The sequence below is a fragment of the Mus musculus genome, chromosome 5, assembly GCF_000001635.26.
Source record: "Mus musculus strain C57BL/6J chromosome 5, GRCm38.p6 C57BL/6J".
Lineage (NCBI taxonomy): Eukaryota > Metazoa > Chordata > Mammalia > Rodentia > Muridae > Mus > Mus musculus.
In genome coordinates this window covers 148308120-148322960 of record NC_000071.6, presented here as the reverse complement: position 1 = coordinate 148322960, position 14841 = coordinate 148308120, and the positions used below count along the sequence as shown (strand labels likewise).

The window sequence follows — 14841 nt, the reverse complement described above, 5'->3', positions numbered from 1 at the left end:
GGGCCTCTCTTTCCAATGATGGCCAACTAGGCCATCCTCTGATACATATGCAGCTAGAGACACAAGCTCCAGGGGGTACTGGTTAGTTCATATTGTTGTTCCACCTATAGGGTTGCAGACCCCTTTAGCTCCTTGGGTACTTTCTCTATCTCCTCCATTGGGGGCCCTGTGATCCATCCAATAGCTGACTGTGAGCATCCACTTATGTGTTTGCTAGGCCCTGGCATAGCCTCATAAGAGACAGCTATATCAGGGTCCTTTCAGCAAAATCTTGCTAGTGTATGCAATGATGTCAGCGTTTGGAGGCTGATTATGGGATGGATCCTCGGGTATGGCAGTCTCTAGATGGTCCATCCTTTCATCTCATCTCCAACCTTTGTCTCTGTAACTCCTTCCATGGGTGTTTTGTTCCCATTTCTAAGAAGGGGCAAAGTGTCCACAGTTTGGTCTTCATTCTTCTTGAGTTTCATGTGTTTTGCAAATTGTATCTTGTATCTTGGGTATCCTAAGTTTCTGGGCTAATATCCACTGATCAGTGAGTACATATCATGTGAGTTCTTTTGTGATTGGGTTACCTCACTCAGGATGATGCCCTCCAGGTCCATCCGTTTGCCTAGGAATTTCATAAATTCATTCTTTTTAATAGCTGAGTAGTACTCCATTGTCTAAATGTACCACATTTTCTGTATCCATTCCTCTGTTGAGGGGCATCTGGGTTCTTTCCAGCTTCTGGCTATTATAAATAAGGCTGCTATGAACATAATGGAGCATGTGTCCTTCTTACCAGTTGGAACATCTTCTGGATATATGCCCAGGAGAGGTATTGTGGGATCCTCCGTTAGTACTATGTACAATTTTCTGAGGAACCGCCAGACTGATTTCCAGAGTGGTTGTACAAGCTTGCAATCCCACCAGCAATGGAGCAGTGTTCCTCTTTCTCCATATCCTCGCCAGCATCTGCTGTCACCTGAATTTTTGATCTTAGTCATTCTGACTGGTGTGAGTTGGAATCTCAGGGTTGTTTTGATTTGCATTTCCCTGATGATTAAGGATGCGGAACATTTTTTCAGGTGCTTCTTAGCCATTTAGTGTTCCTCAGATGAGAATTTTTTATTTAACTCTGAGCCCCATTTTTAATGGGGTTATTTGATCTTCTGGAGCCCACCTTCCTGAATTCTTAATATATATTGGATATTAGTCCTCTATCTGATTTAGGATAGGTAAAGATCCTTTCCCAATCTGTTGGTGGCCTTTTTGTCTTATTGAAGGTGTCTTTTGCCTTACAGAAGCTTTGCAGTTTCATGAGGTCCCATTTGGCGATTCTCGATCTTACAGCACAAGCATTGCTGTTCTATTCAGGAATTTTCCCCCTGTGCCCATATCTTCGAGGCTTTTCCCCACTTTCTCCTCTATAAGTTTCACTGTCTCTGGTTTTATGTGGAGTTCCTTGATCCACTTAGATTCGACCTTAGTACAAGGAGATAAGAATGGATCAATTCACATTCTTCTACATGATAACTGGCAGTTGTGCCAGCCCCATTTGTTGAAAATGCTGTCTTTTCCCACTGGATGGTTTTAGCTCCCTTGTCAAAGATCAAGTGACCCTAGGTGTGTGGGTTCATTTCTGGGTCTTCAATTCTATTCCATTGGTCTACTTGTCTGTCGCTATACCAGTACCATGCAGGTTTTGTTTTGTTTTGTTTTGTTTATCACAATTGCTCTGTAGTTCAGCTTTAGGTCAGGCATGGTGATTCCACCAGAGGTTATTTTATTGTTGAGAATAGTTTTTGCTATCCTGTTTTTTGTTATTCCAGATGAATTTGCAAATTGCCTTTTCTAATTCGTTGAAGAATTGAGTTGGAATTTTGATGGGGATTGCATTGAATCTGTAGATTGCTTTTGGCAAGATAGCCATTTTTACTATATTGATCCTGCCAATACATGAGCATGGGAGATCTTTCCATCTTCTGAGATCTTCTTTAATTTCTTTCTTCAGAGACTTGAAGTTCTTATCATACAGATCTTTCACTTCCATAGTTAGAGTCACACCAAGGTATTTTATATTATTTGTGACTATTGTGAAGGGTGTTGGTTCCTGAATTTCTTTCTCAGCCTGTTTATCCTTTGTGTAGAGAAAGACCATTGACTTGTTTGAGTTAATTTTAAATCCAGCTACTTCACTGAAGCTGTTTATCAGGTTTAGGAGTTCTCTGGTGGAATTTTTAGGGTCACTTATATAAACTATCATATCATCTGCAAAAAGTGATATTTTGACTTCTTCCTTTCCAATTTGTATCCCCTTGATCTCCTTTTGTTGTTGAATTGCTCTGGCTAGGACTTCAAGTACTATGTTGAATAGGTAGGGAGAAAGTGAGCAGCCTTGTCTAGTCCCTGATTTTAGTGAGATTGCTTCCAGCTTCTCACCATTTACTTTGATGTTGGCTACTGGTTTGTTGTAGATTGCTTTTATCATGTTTATGTATGGGCCTCTAATTCCTGATCTTTCCAAGACTTTTATCATGAATGGGTGTTGGATTTTGTCAAATGCTTTCTCCGCATCTAACAAGATGATCATGTGTTTTTTGTCTTTGAGTTTGTTTATATAGTGGATTACGTTAATGTATTTCCATATATTAAACCATCCCTGCATCCCTGGGATGAAGCCTACTTAGTCAGGATGGATGATTGTTTTGATGTGTTCTTGGATTCAGTTAGCGAGAATTTTATTGAGTATTTTTGCATCGATATTCATAAGGGAAATTGGTCTGAAGTTCCCTATCTTTGTTGGGTCTTTCTGTGGTTTAGGTATCAGAGTAATTGTGGCTTCATAGAATGAATTGGGTAGAGTACCTTCTGCTTCTATTTTGTGGAATAGTTTGTGAAGAACTGGAATTAGATCTTCTTTGAAGGTCTGATAGAACTCTGCACTAAACCCATCTGGTCCTGGGCTTTTTTTAGTTAGGAGACTATTAATGACTGCTTCTATTTCTGTAGAATCTGTTGTTATGTCTACCTTTTCATTTCTGATTTTGTTAATTAGGATGCTGTCCCTGTGCCCTCTATTGAGTCTGGCTAAGAGTTTATCTATCTTGTTGATTTTCTCAAAGAACCTCGTTTGGTTGATTCCTTGAATAGTTCTTCTTGTTTCCACTTGGTTGATTTCGCCCCTGAGTTCGATTATTTCCTGCCATCTACTCCTCTTGGGTGAATTTGCTTCCTTTTGTTCTAGAGCTTTTAGGTGTGTTGTCAAGCTGCTAGTGTTTGCTCTCTCTAGTTTCTTATTGGAGGCACTCAGACTTCTGAGTTTTCCTCTTAGAAATGCTTTCATTGTGTCCCATAAGTTTGGGTATGTTGTGGCTTCATTTTCAATTTTCATTAAACTCTAAAAAGTCTTTAATTTCTTTCTTTATTCCTTCCTTGACCAAGGTATCATTGAGTAGAGTGTTGTTCAGTTTCTACGTGAATGTTGGCTTTCTATTATTTATGTTGTTATTGAAGATCAGCCTTAGTCCATGGTGATCTGATAGGATGCATGGGACAATTTCAATATTTTTGTATCTGTTGAGGCCTGTTTTGTGACCAATTATATGGTCAGTTTTGGAGAAGGTATCATGAGGTGCTGAGAAGAAGGTATATCCTTTTGTTTTAGGATAAACTGTTCTGTAGATATCTGTTAAATCCATTTGTTTCATAACTTCTGTTAGTTTCACTGTGCCCCTGTTTAGTTTCTGTTTCCACGATCTGTCCATTGATGAAAGTGGTGTGTTGAAGTCTCCCACTATTATTGTGTGAGGTGCAATGTGTGCTTTGAGCTTTACTAAGGTTTCTTTAATGAATGTGGCTGCCCTTGCATTTGGAGCATAGATATTCAGAATTGAGAGTTCCTTTTGGAAGATTTTACCTTTAATGAGTATGAAGTTCCCCTCTTTGTCTTTTTTGATAACTTTCAATTGGAAGTCGATTTTATTAGATATTAGAATGGCTACTCCAGCTTGTTTCTTCAAACCATTTGATTGGAAAATTGTTTTCTAGCCTTTCATTTTGAGGTAGTGTCTGTCTTTTTCCCTGAGATGGGTTTTCTGTAAGCAGCAAAATGTTGGGTCCTGTTTGTGTAGCCAGTCTGTTAGTCTATGTCTTTTTATTGGGGAATTGAGTCCACTGATATTAAGAGATATTAAGGAAAAGTAATTGTTGCTTCCTATTATTTTTGTTTTTAGAGTTGGCATTCTGTTCTTGTGGCTGTCTTCTTTTAGGTTTGTTGAAGAATTACTTTCTTGCTTTTTCTAGGGCGTAGTTTCCATCCTTGTATTGGTTTTTTTGTTTGGTTGGTTTTTTCTGTTATTGTCTTTTGAAGGGCTGGATTCGTGGAAAGATAACGTGTTAATTTGGTTTTGTCGTGGAATACTTTGGTTTCTCCATCTATGGTAATTGAAAGTTTTGCTGGGTATAGTAGCCTGGGCTGGCATTTGTGTTCTCTTAATGTCTGTATAACATCTGTCCAGGATCTTCTGGCTTTCATAGTCTCTGGTAAAAAGTCTGGTGTATTTTTGATAGGCTTGCTTTTATATGTTACTTGACCTTTTTCCCTTACTGCTTTTAATATTCTATCTTTATTTAGTGCATTTGTTGTTCTGATTATTATGTGTCAGGAGGGATTTCTTTTCTGGTCCAGTCTATTTGGAGTTCTGTAGGCTTCTTGTATGTTCATGGGCATCTCTTTCTTTAAGTTAGGGAAGTTTTCTTCTATAATTTTGTTGAAGATATTTGCTGTCCCTTTAATTTGAAAAATTTTCATTCTCATCTACTCCTATTATCTGTAGGTTTGGTCTTCTCATTGTGTCCTGGATTTCCTGGATGTTTTGAGTTAGGATCTTTTTGCATTTTGCATTTTCTTTGATTGTTGTGCCCATGTTCCCTATGGAATCTTCTGCACCTGAGATTCTCTCTTCCATCTCTTGTATTCTGTTGCTGATGCTCACATCTATGGTTCGAGATTTCTTTCCTAGGGTTTCTATCTCCAGCGTTGCCTCACTTTGGGTTTTCTTTATTGTGTCTACTTCCCTTTTTAGGTTTAGTATGGTTTTGCTCAATTCCATCACCTGTTTGGTTGTGTTTTCCTGTTTTTCCTTAAGGACTTCTACCTGTTTGGTTGTGTTTTCCTGTTTTTCTTTAAGGAATTGTAACTCTTTAGCAGTGTTCTCCTGTATTTCTTTAAGTGAGTTATTAAAGTCCTTCTTGATGTCCTCTACCATCATCGTGAGATATGCTTTTAAATCCGGGTCTAGCTTTTCGGGTGTGTTGGGTTGCCCAGGACTGGCTGAGGTGGGAGTGCTGGGTTCTAATGATAGTGAGTGGTCTTGGTTTCCGTTAGTAAGATTCTTGTTGTTTTTTCTTTTCTTTCCTTCCTTTTTTCTTTCTTTCTTTCTTTCTTTCTTTCTTTTTTTTTTTTTTGATTTTTTGATTTTTTTGAGACACGGTTTCTCTGTGTAGCCCTGGCTGTCCTGGAACTCACTCTGTAGACCAGGCTGGCCTTGAACTCAGAAATTCGCCTGCCTCCCAAGTGCTGGGATTAAAGGCATATGCCACCACACCCTGTTAGTAAGACTCTTACATTTGCCTTTCGCCATCTGGTAATCTCTGGAGTTAGTTGTTATAGTTGTCTCTGGTTAGAGCTTGTTCCTCTCATGATTCTGTTAGCCTCTATTACCAGACCTGGGAGACTTGCTCTCTCCTGAGTTTCAGTGGTCCGAGCACTCTCTGCAAGCAAGCTCTCCTCTTGTAGGGAAGGAGCACAGATATCTGGCGTTTGGACCTGCCGCCTGGCAGAAGATGAAGGCCCGAAACAGTGCCTGTCCCAGAAGCTGTTAGCTTCTGTATTCTACACTTTCACCTGAACAGACTAGTCTCAGAGGGATCCGGGAACCAAGATGGCTCCCCCAGATCAAGAGACTGTTAATTGTAAAAAGACTTTGGATTTTAAAAGATATTGGACATTTTAAAGGGATTGACTTTTAATAAGTAAAGACTGTGGGACTTTTAAAGTTGTTTAGATCCTGGGGATGAATAAGAAATTAAGGGTTGAGGCTTACTAGTGATGTGTCTGTGTGTCAAGTTGACAAGGGGTCAATTGTACTGTGTCAACTTGACACAGCTGGAGTTATCACAGAAAAAGGAGCTTCAGTTGAGGAAATGCCTCCATGAGATCCAACTGTAAGGCATTTTCTCAATTAGTGATCAAGGGGGAAAGGCCCCTTGTGGGTGGGATCATCCCTGGGCTGGTAGTCTTGGGTTCTATAAGAGAGCAGGTTGAGTAAGCCAGGAGAAGCAAGCCAGTAAGGAACATCCCTCCATGGCCTCTGTATCAGCTCCTGCTTCCTGACCTGCTTGATTGAGTTCCAGTCCTGACTTCCTTCAGTGATGAACAGCAATGTGGAAGTGTAAGCCGAACAAACCCTTTCCTCTCCAATTTGCTTCTTGGTCATGATGTTTGTGCAGGAATAGAAACCCTGACTAAGACAGCACCTGTGGGAAACACTAGGGCCAGGCAAGGTTGGACAAACTGGCCATAATCCATCCACAACAATGGCTCATGGGATAGGAAGAGTGGCTGATTCCAGATTTAAAAAAATGAGCAAATGTGTATCTTAGCCACTGTGGTGGTGTGAATACGGAGTAGCACATAGGACCATCTATTCGAATGTTTGGTTCCTGGGTGGTGGACTGTTGGGGAGAAATTGGAGAGAGGGATGCATAGCTTTGGCCTTGCTGAGTCTCCAGACTTGGTTCCAATCAACCCTGGCCCACACAGGAAAGGGTATAAAAATACCTTTTGCGCCCTTGTCTGCCATGTCGGGACCGAATGAGCTTTGTCCCCAGTTAACACAGACCACATGGATATCATGGGAGTCCCTCAGGTTCACTTTAATATGCTTTTAGAGTTCAACACAAATATGGAGCACAGTTAACCGGAGGGGCAGGACAAAGAACACTGTGCCCCCTTCAGCTAATCCCAGAGTACCTGACCTCCAGCCCCAAACCCATCCAGACATCACAAGAATGCAGTCCCAGCCCAAGGCAACTGAGTTGCTGCAGGCCAGCAGGACCTCCTGACTCCATGAAGAACAGAGCTGTTTGGCAGGTCTGTCTGTGGCAGGAGGGGAGGGCGCAGTTCCCCAGCCTGGGAAGGGAGACAGACTCGGGTTTCCATGCCGAGAGGTCCGGATCATAGCAGCATGGAGGCAGAGGAATCATAGCAGCTCTGGCCACCTGGATCTCAGAACTTAATTCAAGTGGGGTACCATATGTGATGGGTGTCTGTGATGGAGAAACGAAGCCAGGGCCATGGGGAGATTTATTCAAGTGCCCAGGGTCGAGGCTGATTAGGGCAAAGCTCTAGTCCACCTAATGAGGGTACATAGATCTAACATTGCTACCACTTTGACCACAACAGCCTAACATACTGCACCACATTCTATAATCACATCGAACTCTGTATTGCTGAGTACCTGCCCTCAGCAGGTACAGCTGTGGAGGCGGGTCCTAACTTGGAGAGCTAAGTGGCCAACCAAACTTATACCTGCAGGTTGTGCCTGCTAAAAGAATAAATATTTGTGTGTGTGTGTGTGTAACTGACATGGCATGGGCTACTATTATGGAATGCCCAGCTCAGTATCCCAGTATCATGCAGAGCCAAAGGGAAAAGACCTGTTTCTTCTCTGTGTATCTACCGTGTGTGTCTCCAGAATGGGCAAGACCCATGGAAGCTGGCTACAGTCAGATGCATCCGAGGCCAAGGACGCCCAACTCAGAGCCATAGAAGGGATACAGACCACATTTGCCTCTGAGTCAGTTATGTGTATCCTTGGAGAAGCTGTCACCATGCCCAGGCCATTTCTGCTTGGCTCCATTGCTCTTGTCATCTTGGGCATGCTCAAAGACAGGCAGGCCCATGCTTAGAAAGTGAAGGGTCTCTTGTCATATACAGGAAACAAAGGTATCGTTATCGGCACTGTGTTGACTGTTAAAACTACTTCTCCTTTGTGGATCATGCCTCTAATCTTCCATAGCACTACATGAATACCTTTCGTGGTCTAATTTCTACCGTGTTAGAGTCAAAGGCCAGTCCAGTGGCTGATGGATGCCGGCTGGCCGTTTCACTGCGTTCCCTTGTCTGGGAGAGCCTTCTGGGGCTAAGATGGGACTACTACCAGGTGCAGCCCTGGTGACCCTCCAGCAGAAGGGACATGATCTAGCACCTTTAGAACTGGCTTCCCTCCTTTCCCCAAGAGAGAAAGGCTGGTTTCTGGAAGCCTTGACTGGAACCCCTGAGCCATCTTGTTGTGTGGTGATGGGGTCGAGTCATAGAACCAAACTGAAAATGGGGGTGTTGCCTATGAGAGGCCGTGATGGGAGCCATGGTGGCCCTACCAGACTCCTCTGTCATGAAGATGAGCCATGCATGGTCTTGATCTTCTCCAAGTTCAGGCTCATCCTCGCTGCAAAAGCCACATGCTCCCATGTTTTCCTGAGGACGCAATACTAGCTTGATGATGGATTCCAAGATGCCATTGGGGGGGGGGGCGGAGCAAAACTGGTGTTTTCAAGATAATGAATCACTAAGGAGGAAAACATTGGCCAGACTATATGACTCCTCAGTTCCCCCCACCCCCACCCCGCTACATTTCACCTCCTTGGGATAGGAGAAGTCATAATTAAATCCTGCAGTGGGGTACCAGTGACCCCAGTCACGTTGGACTAAGAAGCTATTTTTCCAAAGGCAGTTACCATCTACAAATCGCTGGTGTTTAGGTTAAGCAGGGGATCACTCGGTGGCAGATAGGCATGCTTCTACCTTTTCTTTTTTTTTCTTTCTTTCTTTCCTTCTTTTCTTCTCTATTTTGGGTAGAAATATTTCCAGGAAACTAGATAGAAATGCATTTTCATTTCCCAATAATTCTTAGGCACAAGTTAGAAAACTGCTGACCTTCACTAAAATATGTCAGCGTATCGCGTTATAAAAAAATGCAATTCGGAATCGCCACAGTTGTATACCCACACATCTGGATATACACATGCGGCGGTTGGTACAAGGAGGGTTTCGTGTATTCAAAACGGAGCTGTTTGTGACTGACCTAAAGTTCTGCCATGGAAGTTCGTCGCTCAAGGACAATTGGAGTTGTTTCTCTTTTGCTTCTCACTATACTAAAACATTTTTTTTTCTTTTTGTGGACACCAGACTCTGCTGCTTACACCTTCCTAAGCGCCAATACCAGGATGGTCTTGCACAAGGGTCAGAGAGGACGCTGCCTAAGATGCATTGTGCAGCTACCGAGCATGCGCACTGTGCAGCTACCGAGCATGCGCACAAGGTGGCCACCGGCACCTGGCCAGCACGCCCTCAGATGGGCAGAAGCCTGAGCTCCTATGGGTGGCAGGGTGATGTCATCTAGGTGTGGTACTGACTCTGGCCGGAGAGGAGGGTCCAGAGGAGGAGCCTCTGTACACTGGAGATGTAGGGGAGAGTTTAATCGGGCTGGTTGGGTCCCCCGTTTGGAGCTTCCAAAGTAGTTCTTCGTTGGTTCGGCTCAGTCTCTTCTTTTCCTGGGTCTCTTTCTCCACGTATTCCTGGAGGTTTGCATTTTCCTCCGACAGTTGTCTGCACGAAAGAGAACAATGGTTAGGCAGCAGGCAGGCCTACTAACGCAACTGAGGCTGACGGGCAGAGGCCAGGGGCGATACCTCATGGCTCACAAGTCTCTCTGCTGGGTTAGGGGAGGTTGTGGCAGTCATGCACAGAGAAAGGTGAGAGGCTGGAGCGGAAAGGGGGGAGATGGTAGGCCAAATGAGCATGCTGCCAGAAGCCCATAGGAGGGGTCGCTTAGAGAGATGGAGATTGCCTCTGGCTGTGGTCAGGGTACGGACTAACAGCTGCCAGTCATCCAGGAAGATTTTCCCGCTACCTCCTGCCCTAGGTACATGCCTCTGTGAGCAGAGTCATTAGCTCTGCTGTAGAGTCGGTCTGTCTACCTGTCTGTCTGCTGGACCACAAGCCCTAGAGGGCAGGGGTGGAGGCTCTGTTATGTTCTTGGATGGCACTCAGAAAAACAGATGTTTGTTCACTGTTGGCTAATGAAGGGGGCAGAAAGGCATGTTGTGTGTGTGTGTGTGTGTGTGTGTGTGTGTGTGATATGGTGCTTAAGTTGCTGGCTTTGCTGCATGTTTTCAGTAATTTCTATAATTACTGTGTGTAAGTGTTCTGCCTGCATGCATGTCTGAGAACCACTTGCATGCAGTGTCTATGGAGGCCAGAAGAGGGCGTGGGTCTCCTGGAACTAGAGTTACAGATGGTTGTGTGCTGTCAAGTAGGTACGGGGAATCAGATTTGGGTCTTCTGGAAGAGCAGCCAGTGCTCTTAACCACTGAGTGGCCTGTCTATTCCATTATGTGTTTTAGAAGTGAAAGATCCTGACAGAATGTAAAAGGTCACAGAAGCCTTGAAATTGGCAAAATAGATTTCATTGTTAGCAGAACTAGCTTCACTGATTTAGAAAAATAGAGGTGTACAATGCTCTGGCTGCTCCTAGAACCCATGTGTCTGCCAATGTTCTGACCATTCCTTAAACCCATGTGTGTGCCCACTGATGAAGCCCATTGCCAGGTGTTTGTGATATTGGTTGCTGGGGAAGAGTCAGAAAATCTCCCCAGCAACTACAGCCGGGGCCAATCCTGAGTTGCTGCACCTGCACCAGACTCTTTCCTTGACCCCTCCCATACCCATTTCTTGAGACTAGACATTGTTTAGATTGGGTAATCCCCTACTCCCTCCTTCTCCTTTCCCCCCTGGGGGCCTATAAAAACTGGGACCCCTTTCCCCTCGGGGTCGACTCCTCTACCCCTGTGTGGGGTACGAGTCGTCCCCAGAGCTCTGGCTTCCCCCCCCCCCAATAAAGCCTCGTGTGGTTTGCATCAAGCTTGGTCTCTTGTGAGTTCTTGGGGGTCCGTTATTATCCCGAGACTTGAGTGAGGGTCTCCCTTCCAAGGTCTTTCATTGGGGGCTCGTCCCGGGATTGGCGCGACCACCCACATCTCCGAAGACCCACTTGGAGGTGAGATTTCTTGTCTAAAAATATTTCTGTGAGCCGGGGATGTTCGGTGCTGAAATTTGCAGCTGCAACGTTTCATGAGAAGCGGAGACCTGCACCTCAAGATGAGGCATGGAGTGTGAACAGCAGACATGCTGGAATCACCCACTGCCCGCTCTGGGGGATGCCCTGGAGTGAGGGGAAGGACTCCAGGAGTCCGTCTGGGATGGGGAGTGAAGAGTTGGTAGTCTTCCTAGATTGGAGGACTTATGTACTTACCTGACCTTTTGCATTTCTGAGTTGGTTTTGTCTGTCCATTAGAAGATGGGCATTTGTCAGTGTGTGTGTGTGTGTGTGTGTGTGTGTGTGTGTGTGTACCTGTTTCGTGTTTTCGGTGATTTGGACAATGGCACAGACTGTAATGACCCCCCTAAGTTTGACTTTAGACCACTGGACTGAAGTTAGGTCAAGGGCCCATAATCTTTCAGTAGAAATTAAGAATAGACCTTGACAGACTTTTTGTGCCTCCAAGTGGCCGACTTTTGATGTAGGATGGCCACCGGATGGGACTTTTGATTTGACTCTTATCTTTAAAGTTAAAGCCATTGTTTTTCAGAGCAGACCTGGGTCCCACCCAGATCAACAGCCTTACATTACTGTCTGGCAGGACCTCGTCCAGAATCCATCGTCATAGATCAAACCATGGATTCCCCAGTGTAGGTCAGGCTCCCGAGCCCTGACTCTTCTCGAAAACAAAAGTGAAACCAAAAGGTTCCTCCCAAAACGGAGCCTCCTCTTCAACCCACAGCTCCCCCCAAGTTCCTTCCCCTTCACCCTATCTTCTACCCTCCCCCGCCCCCTGGGTCTGCTCCTCCACAGCACAGCTGGAGGGATGGCAGCCAGGACCCGGAGACGATGAGCCCAGATTCCCCCAGCAGATGGAGCTCCTGACACCACTTCTGCTTTTCCTCTGCCAGCTGTGGGCGACCTGCCCTCGGACCCGCAATCTCTGCAGATCTGTACAGTTGGAAAGCTAACCATGCTTCCTTTTCTGAGAATCTGGCCAGCCTGACGGGGCTGGTGGAGTCTCTTATGTTTTCTCATCAACCCACTTGAGATGATTGTCAGCAGCTCCTCCAGGTTCCGTTTACCACTGAAGAAAAAGAGCGCATTTTCCTGTAGGCTCAGAAAAATGTTCCCGGAGTGAATGGAGTCCCAACCAACCTACCTAATGAGATTAACACTGGGTTCCCTCTGGACCGGCCAGATTGGAACTACAATATGGCTCAAGGTAGAGAGAGGTTGGCAGTTTACCACCGGGCTCTGATCTAAAGGGAGCAGCGAGATGCCCCACCAATTTGGCTAAGGTAAGAGAGGTGATGCAGGGTCCTACCGAGCCCCCATCTGTTTTTCTGGAAAGATTGATGGAAGCTTATAGACGCTAGACTCCTTTTGACCTGACCTCTGAGGGTCAACAAGCCGTGGTTGCTATGGCTTTTATAGGGCAATCAGCATCAGATATTAAGAGAAAGTTACAGAGACTAGAAAGATTACATGCCACGGCTTTACAAGATTTAGTCAAGGAGGCAAAAAAGGTATATCACGAGAGAGACGGAGGAAGAGAGAGAGAATAAAAGGGATAGAAGACAGGAGAGGAACTTAAGCAGGATTTTGGCCTCAGTAGTAGGGGAGTGTGAAAGAAGAAACAGGCCTGAGAATAGACAGACAGGGTACCTGGGCAACAGGGAACCTAGACCTGGAGGAAGAAGACCCGCCCAGAAGACTTTACAGAAGGACCAATGTGCCTATTACAAAGAAAAAGGACTGTGACTCAAATACTGGCACCGGCTACTCCAAGACAGGTGAGAGAATTCTTGGGCACTGCTGGGTTCTGCAGACTTTGGATACCTGGGTTTGCAACACTGGCTGCCCCCTTGTACCCCCTGACCAAAGAAAGTAGAGAATTCAGATGGATATCAGAACATCTGAGAGCCTTTGAAAATATTAAAGAGGCCCTGTTGACTGTGCCAGATCTAACCAAACCCTTCATCCTCTATGTTGATGAGAGGGCGGGGGTGGCCAGAGGTTCTTACTCAGGCTCTAGGGCCATAGAAGAGGCCCGTGGCATATTTGTCTAACAAGCTGGACCCAGTGGCCAGCGGATGGCCCACATGTTTAAAGGCCGTTGCTACAGTAGCCTTTCTTGTTAAGGATGCCGACAAGTTAACTTTGGAACAGCAAATAACTGTGGTAGCCCCCCACTCTCTTGAAAGCATTATCTGCCAGTCCCCAGACCGATGGATGACAAATGCCGGAATGACCCACTACCAGAGTCTGTTGCTGACTGAATGGGTCGTGTTTGCTCCTCCTGCTATCCTCAATCCTGCTACCCTCCTGCCTGAAACGGACAAGTCCTTGCCCATTCACTGCTAGGAGGACATCCTTGCAGAAGAAACCGGGATCCATAGTGATCTAAGCAACCAGCTGTGGCCAGGCGTTCCAAACTGGTACACAGAAGCAGCTTCCTAGTAGAAGGCCCTTCAGATGGCTGAGGGGCGGCCCATTAACATCTATACCAATAGCAGTTTTTATAGATACCTTTTCAAGATGGGTGGAGGCCTACCCAATGACAAAAGAAACTGCCAATGTTGTGGTTAAGAAGATCCTAGAAAAAATTACCTAAGGTAATAGGGTCTGACAACAGACCCGCCTTTGTTGCCCAGGTAAGTTAGGGACTGGCCATTCAACTGGGAATTGATTGGAAATTACACTGTGCTTGTAGATCCCAGAGTGTGGAGAGCCGTGTCACGAGCAATCGCGTGCGTGCCATGAGCAATCGCCATTATAAGATGGCGCTGGCTTCCACTGCACCTAACTAGTAAACAAGCCTTATACGCAAGTGCAAGAGTGAACTCACGCCTAGTCACTGCCCATCTCGCGGCGTAGTAATGGGGTGATGGGCGAGCAACGAATCAGGAGCTGTCACACTACATTAGGTGCTGAAACGTCACACTGCGGGCTATATAAGCAGTGCCATTTTCCCGGTTCGGGGGTCTTCCCTCCTGATAAGTAAGCAATAAAAGCTTTGCCGCAGAAGATTCCGGTTGTCCTGAGTGTGTTCTTGCCGGCGGGGACAAAAGCTCGGGATACCAGAGTTCAGGACAGGTAGAAAGGATAAATAGAACTCTAAAAGAGACCTTGACTAAATTGGCCTTAGAGACCGGCGGGAATGACTGGACAGCTCTTTTTCCCTTTGCCTTTTTCCGCATCAGGAACACACCGGGAAAATTTAAGCTCACTCCATATGAAATCCTGTACGGGGGGACCTCCCCCACTCACTGAAGTGGGGAGAGTGTTAGATCCTCTAGAATTTAACCCTGGTCTTTCACTGTTTACACGCATGAAAGCCCTAGAAGTGGTCAGAAACACTGCCTGGGGGCAGCTCAAGGAGGCCTACAAACCAGGAGATTTGATGGTACCACACCAGTTCCAGGTGGGAGAGGCAGTTCTCGTCCAACGACATTGAGCTGGCAATCTAGAACCTCGTTGGAAAGGCCCTTACATCATGCTGCTGACCACCCCCACTGTTGTCAAAGTAGAAGGCATCTCTGCTTAGATTCATGCCTCTCACGTAAAGCGAGCTCCTGAAGAATAAATCCCCTTGGTTGACCACCCTCATGTCTACTCTGATGGGTCCTCTAATAATTTTGCTCTTACTGCTGACGTGTGGCTTGCTAATTCTTAATAAATTGGTGACCTT

At 45.4% G+C, this 14841-nt stretch overlaps 1 protein-coding gene across 6 annotated transcripts in view; it reads right to left on the bottom strand.

Annotated features, from left to right (window-relative positions):
* Positions 1-6895: 6895 nt before the first annotated feature.
* The window catches only part of Mtus2 (microtubule associated tumor suppressor candidate 2), a 358791-nt gene continuing 350845 nt past the window's right edge, over positions 6896-14841 (bottom strand). For 5 of the 6 annotated variants that reach the window (NM_029920.7, NM_001359503.1, XM_006504891.4 and 2 more), the window contains one exon: positions 6896-9655. In NM_029920.7, coding sequence (NP_084196.4) covers positions 9442-9655 — 214 coding nt within the window. In that variant the 3' untranslated portion in view covers positions 6896-9441. The remainder of the gene's footprint in view (positions 9656-14841) is intronic. The other variant, XM_011241018.3, reaches the window with a different exon arrangement.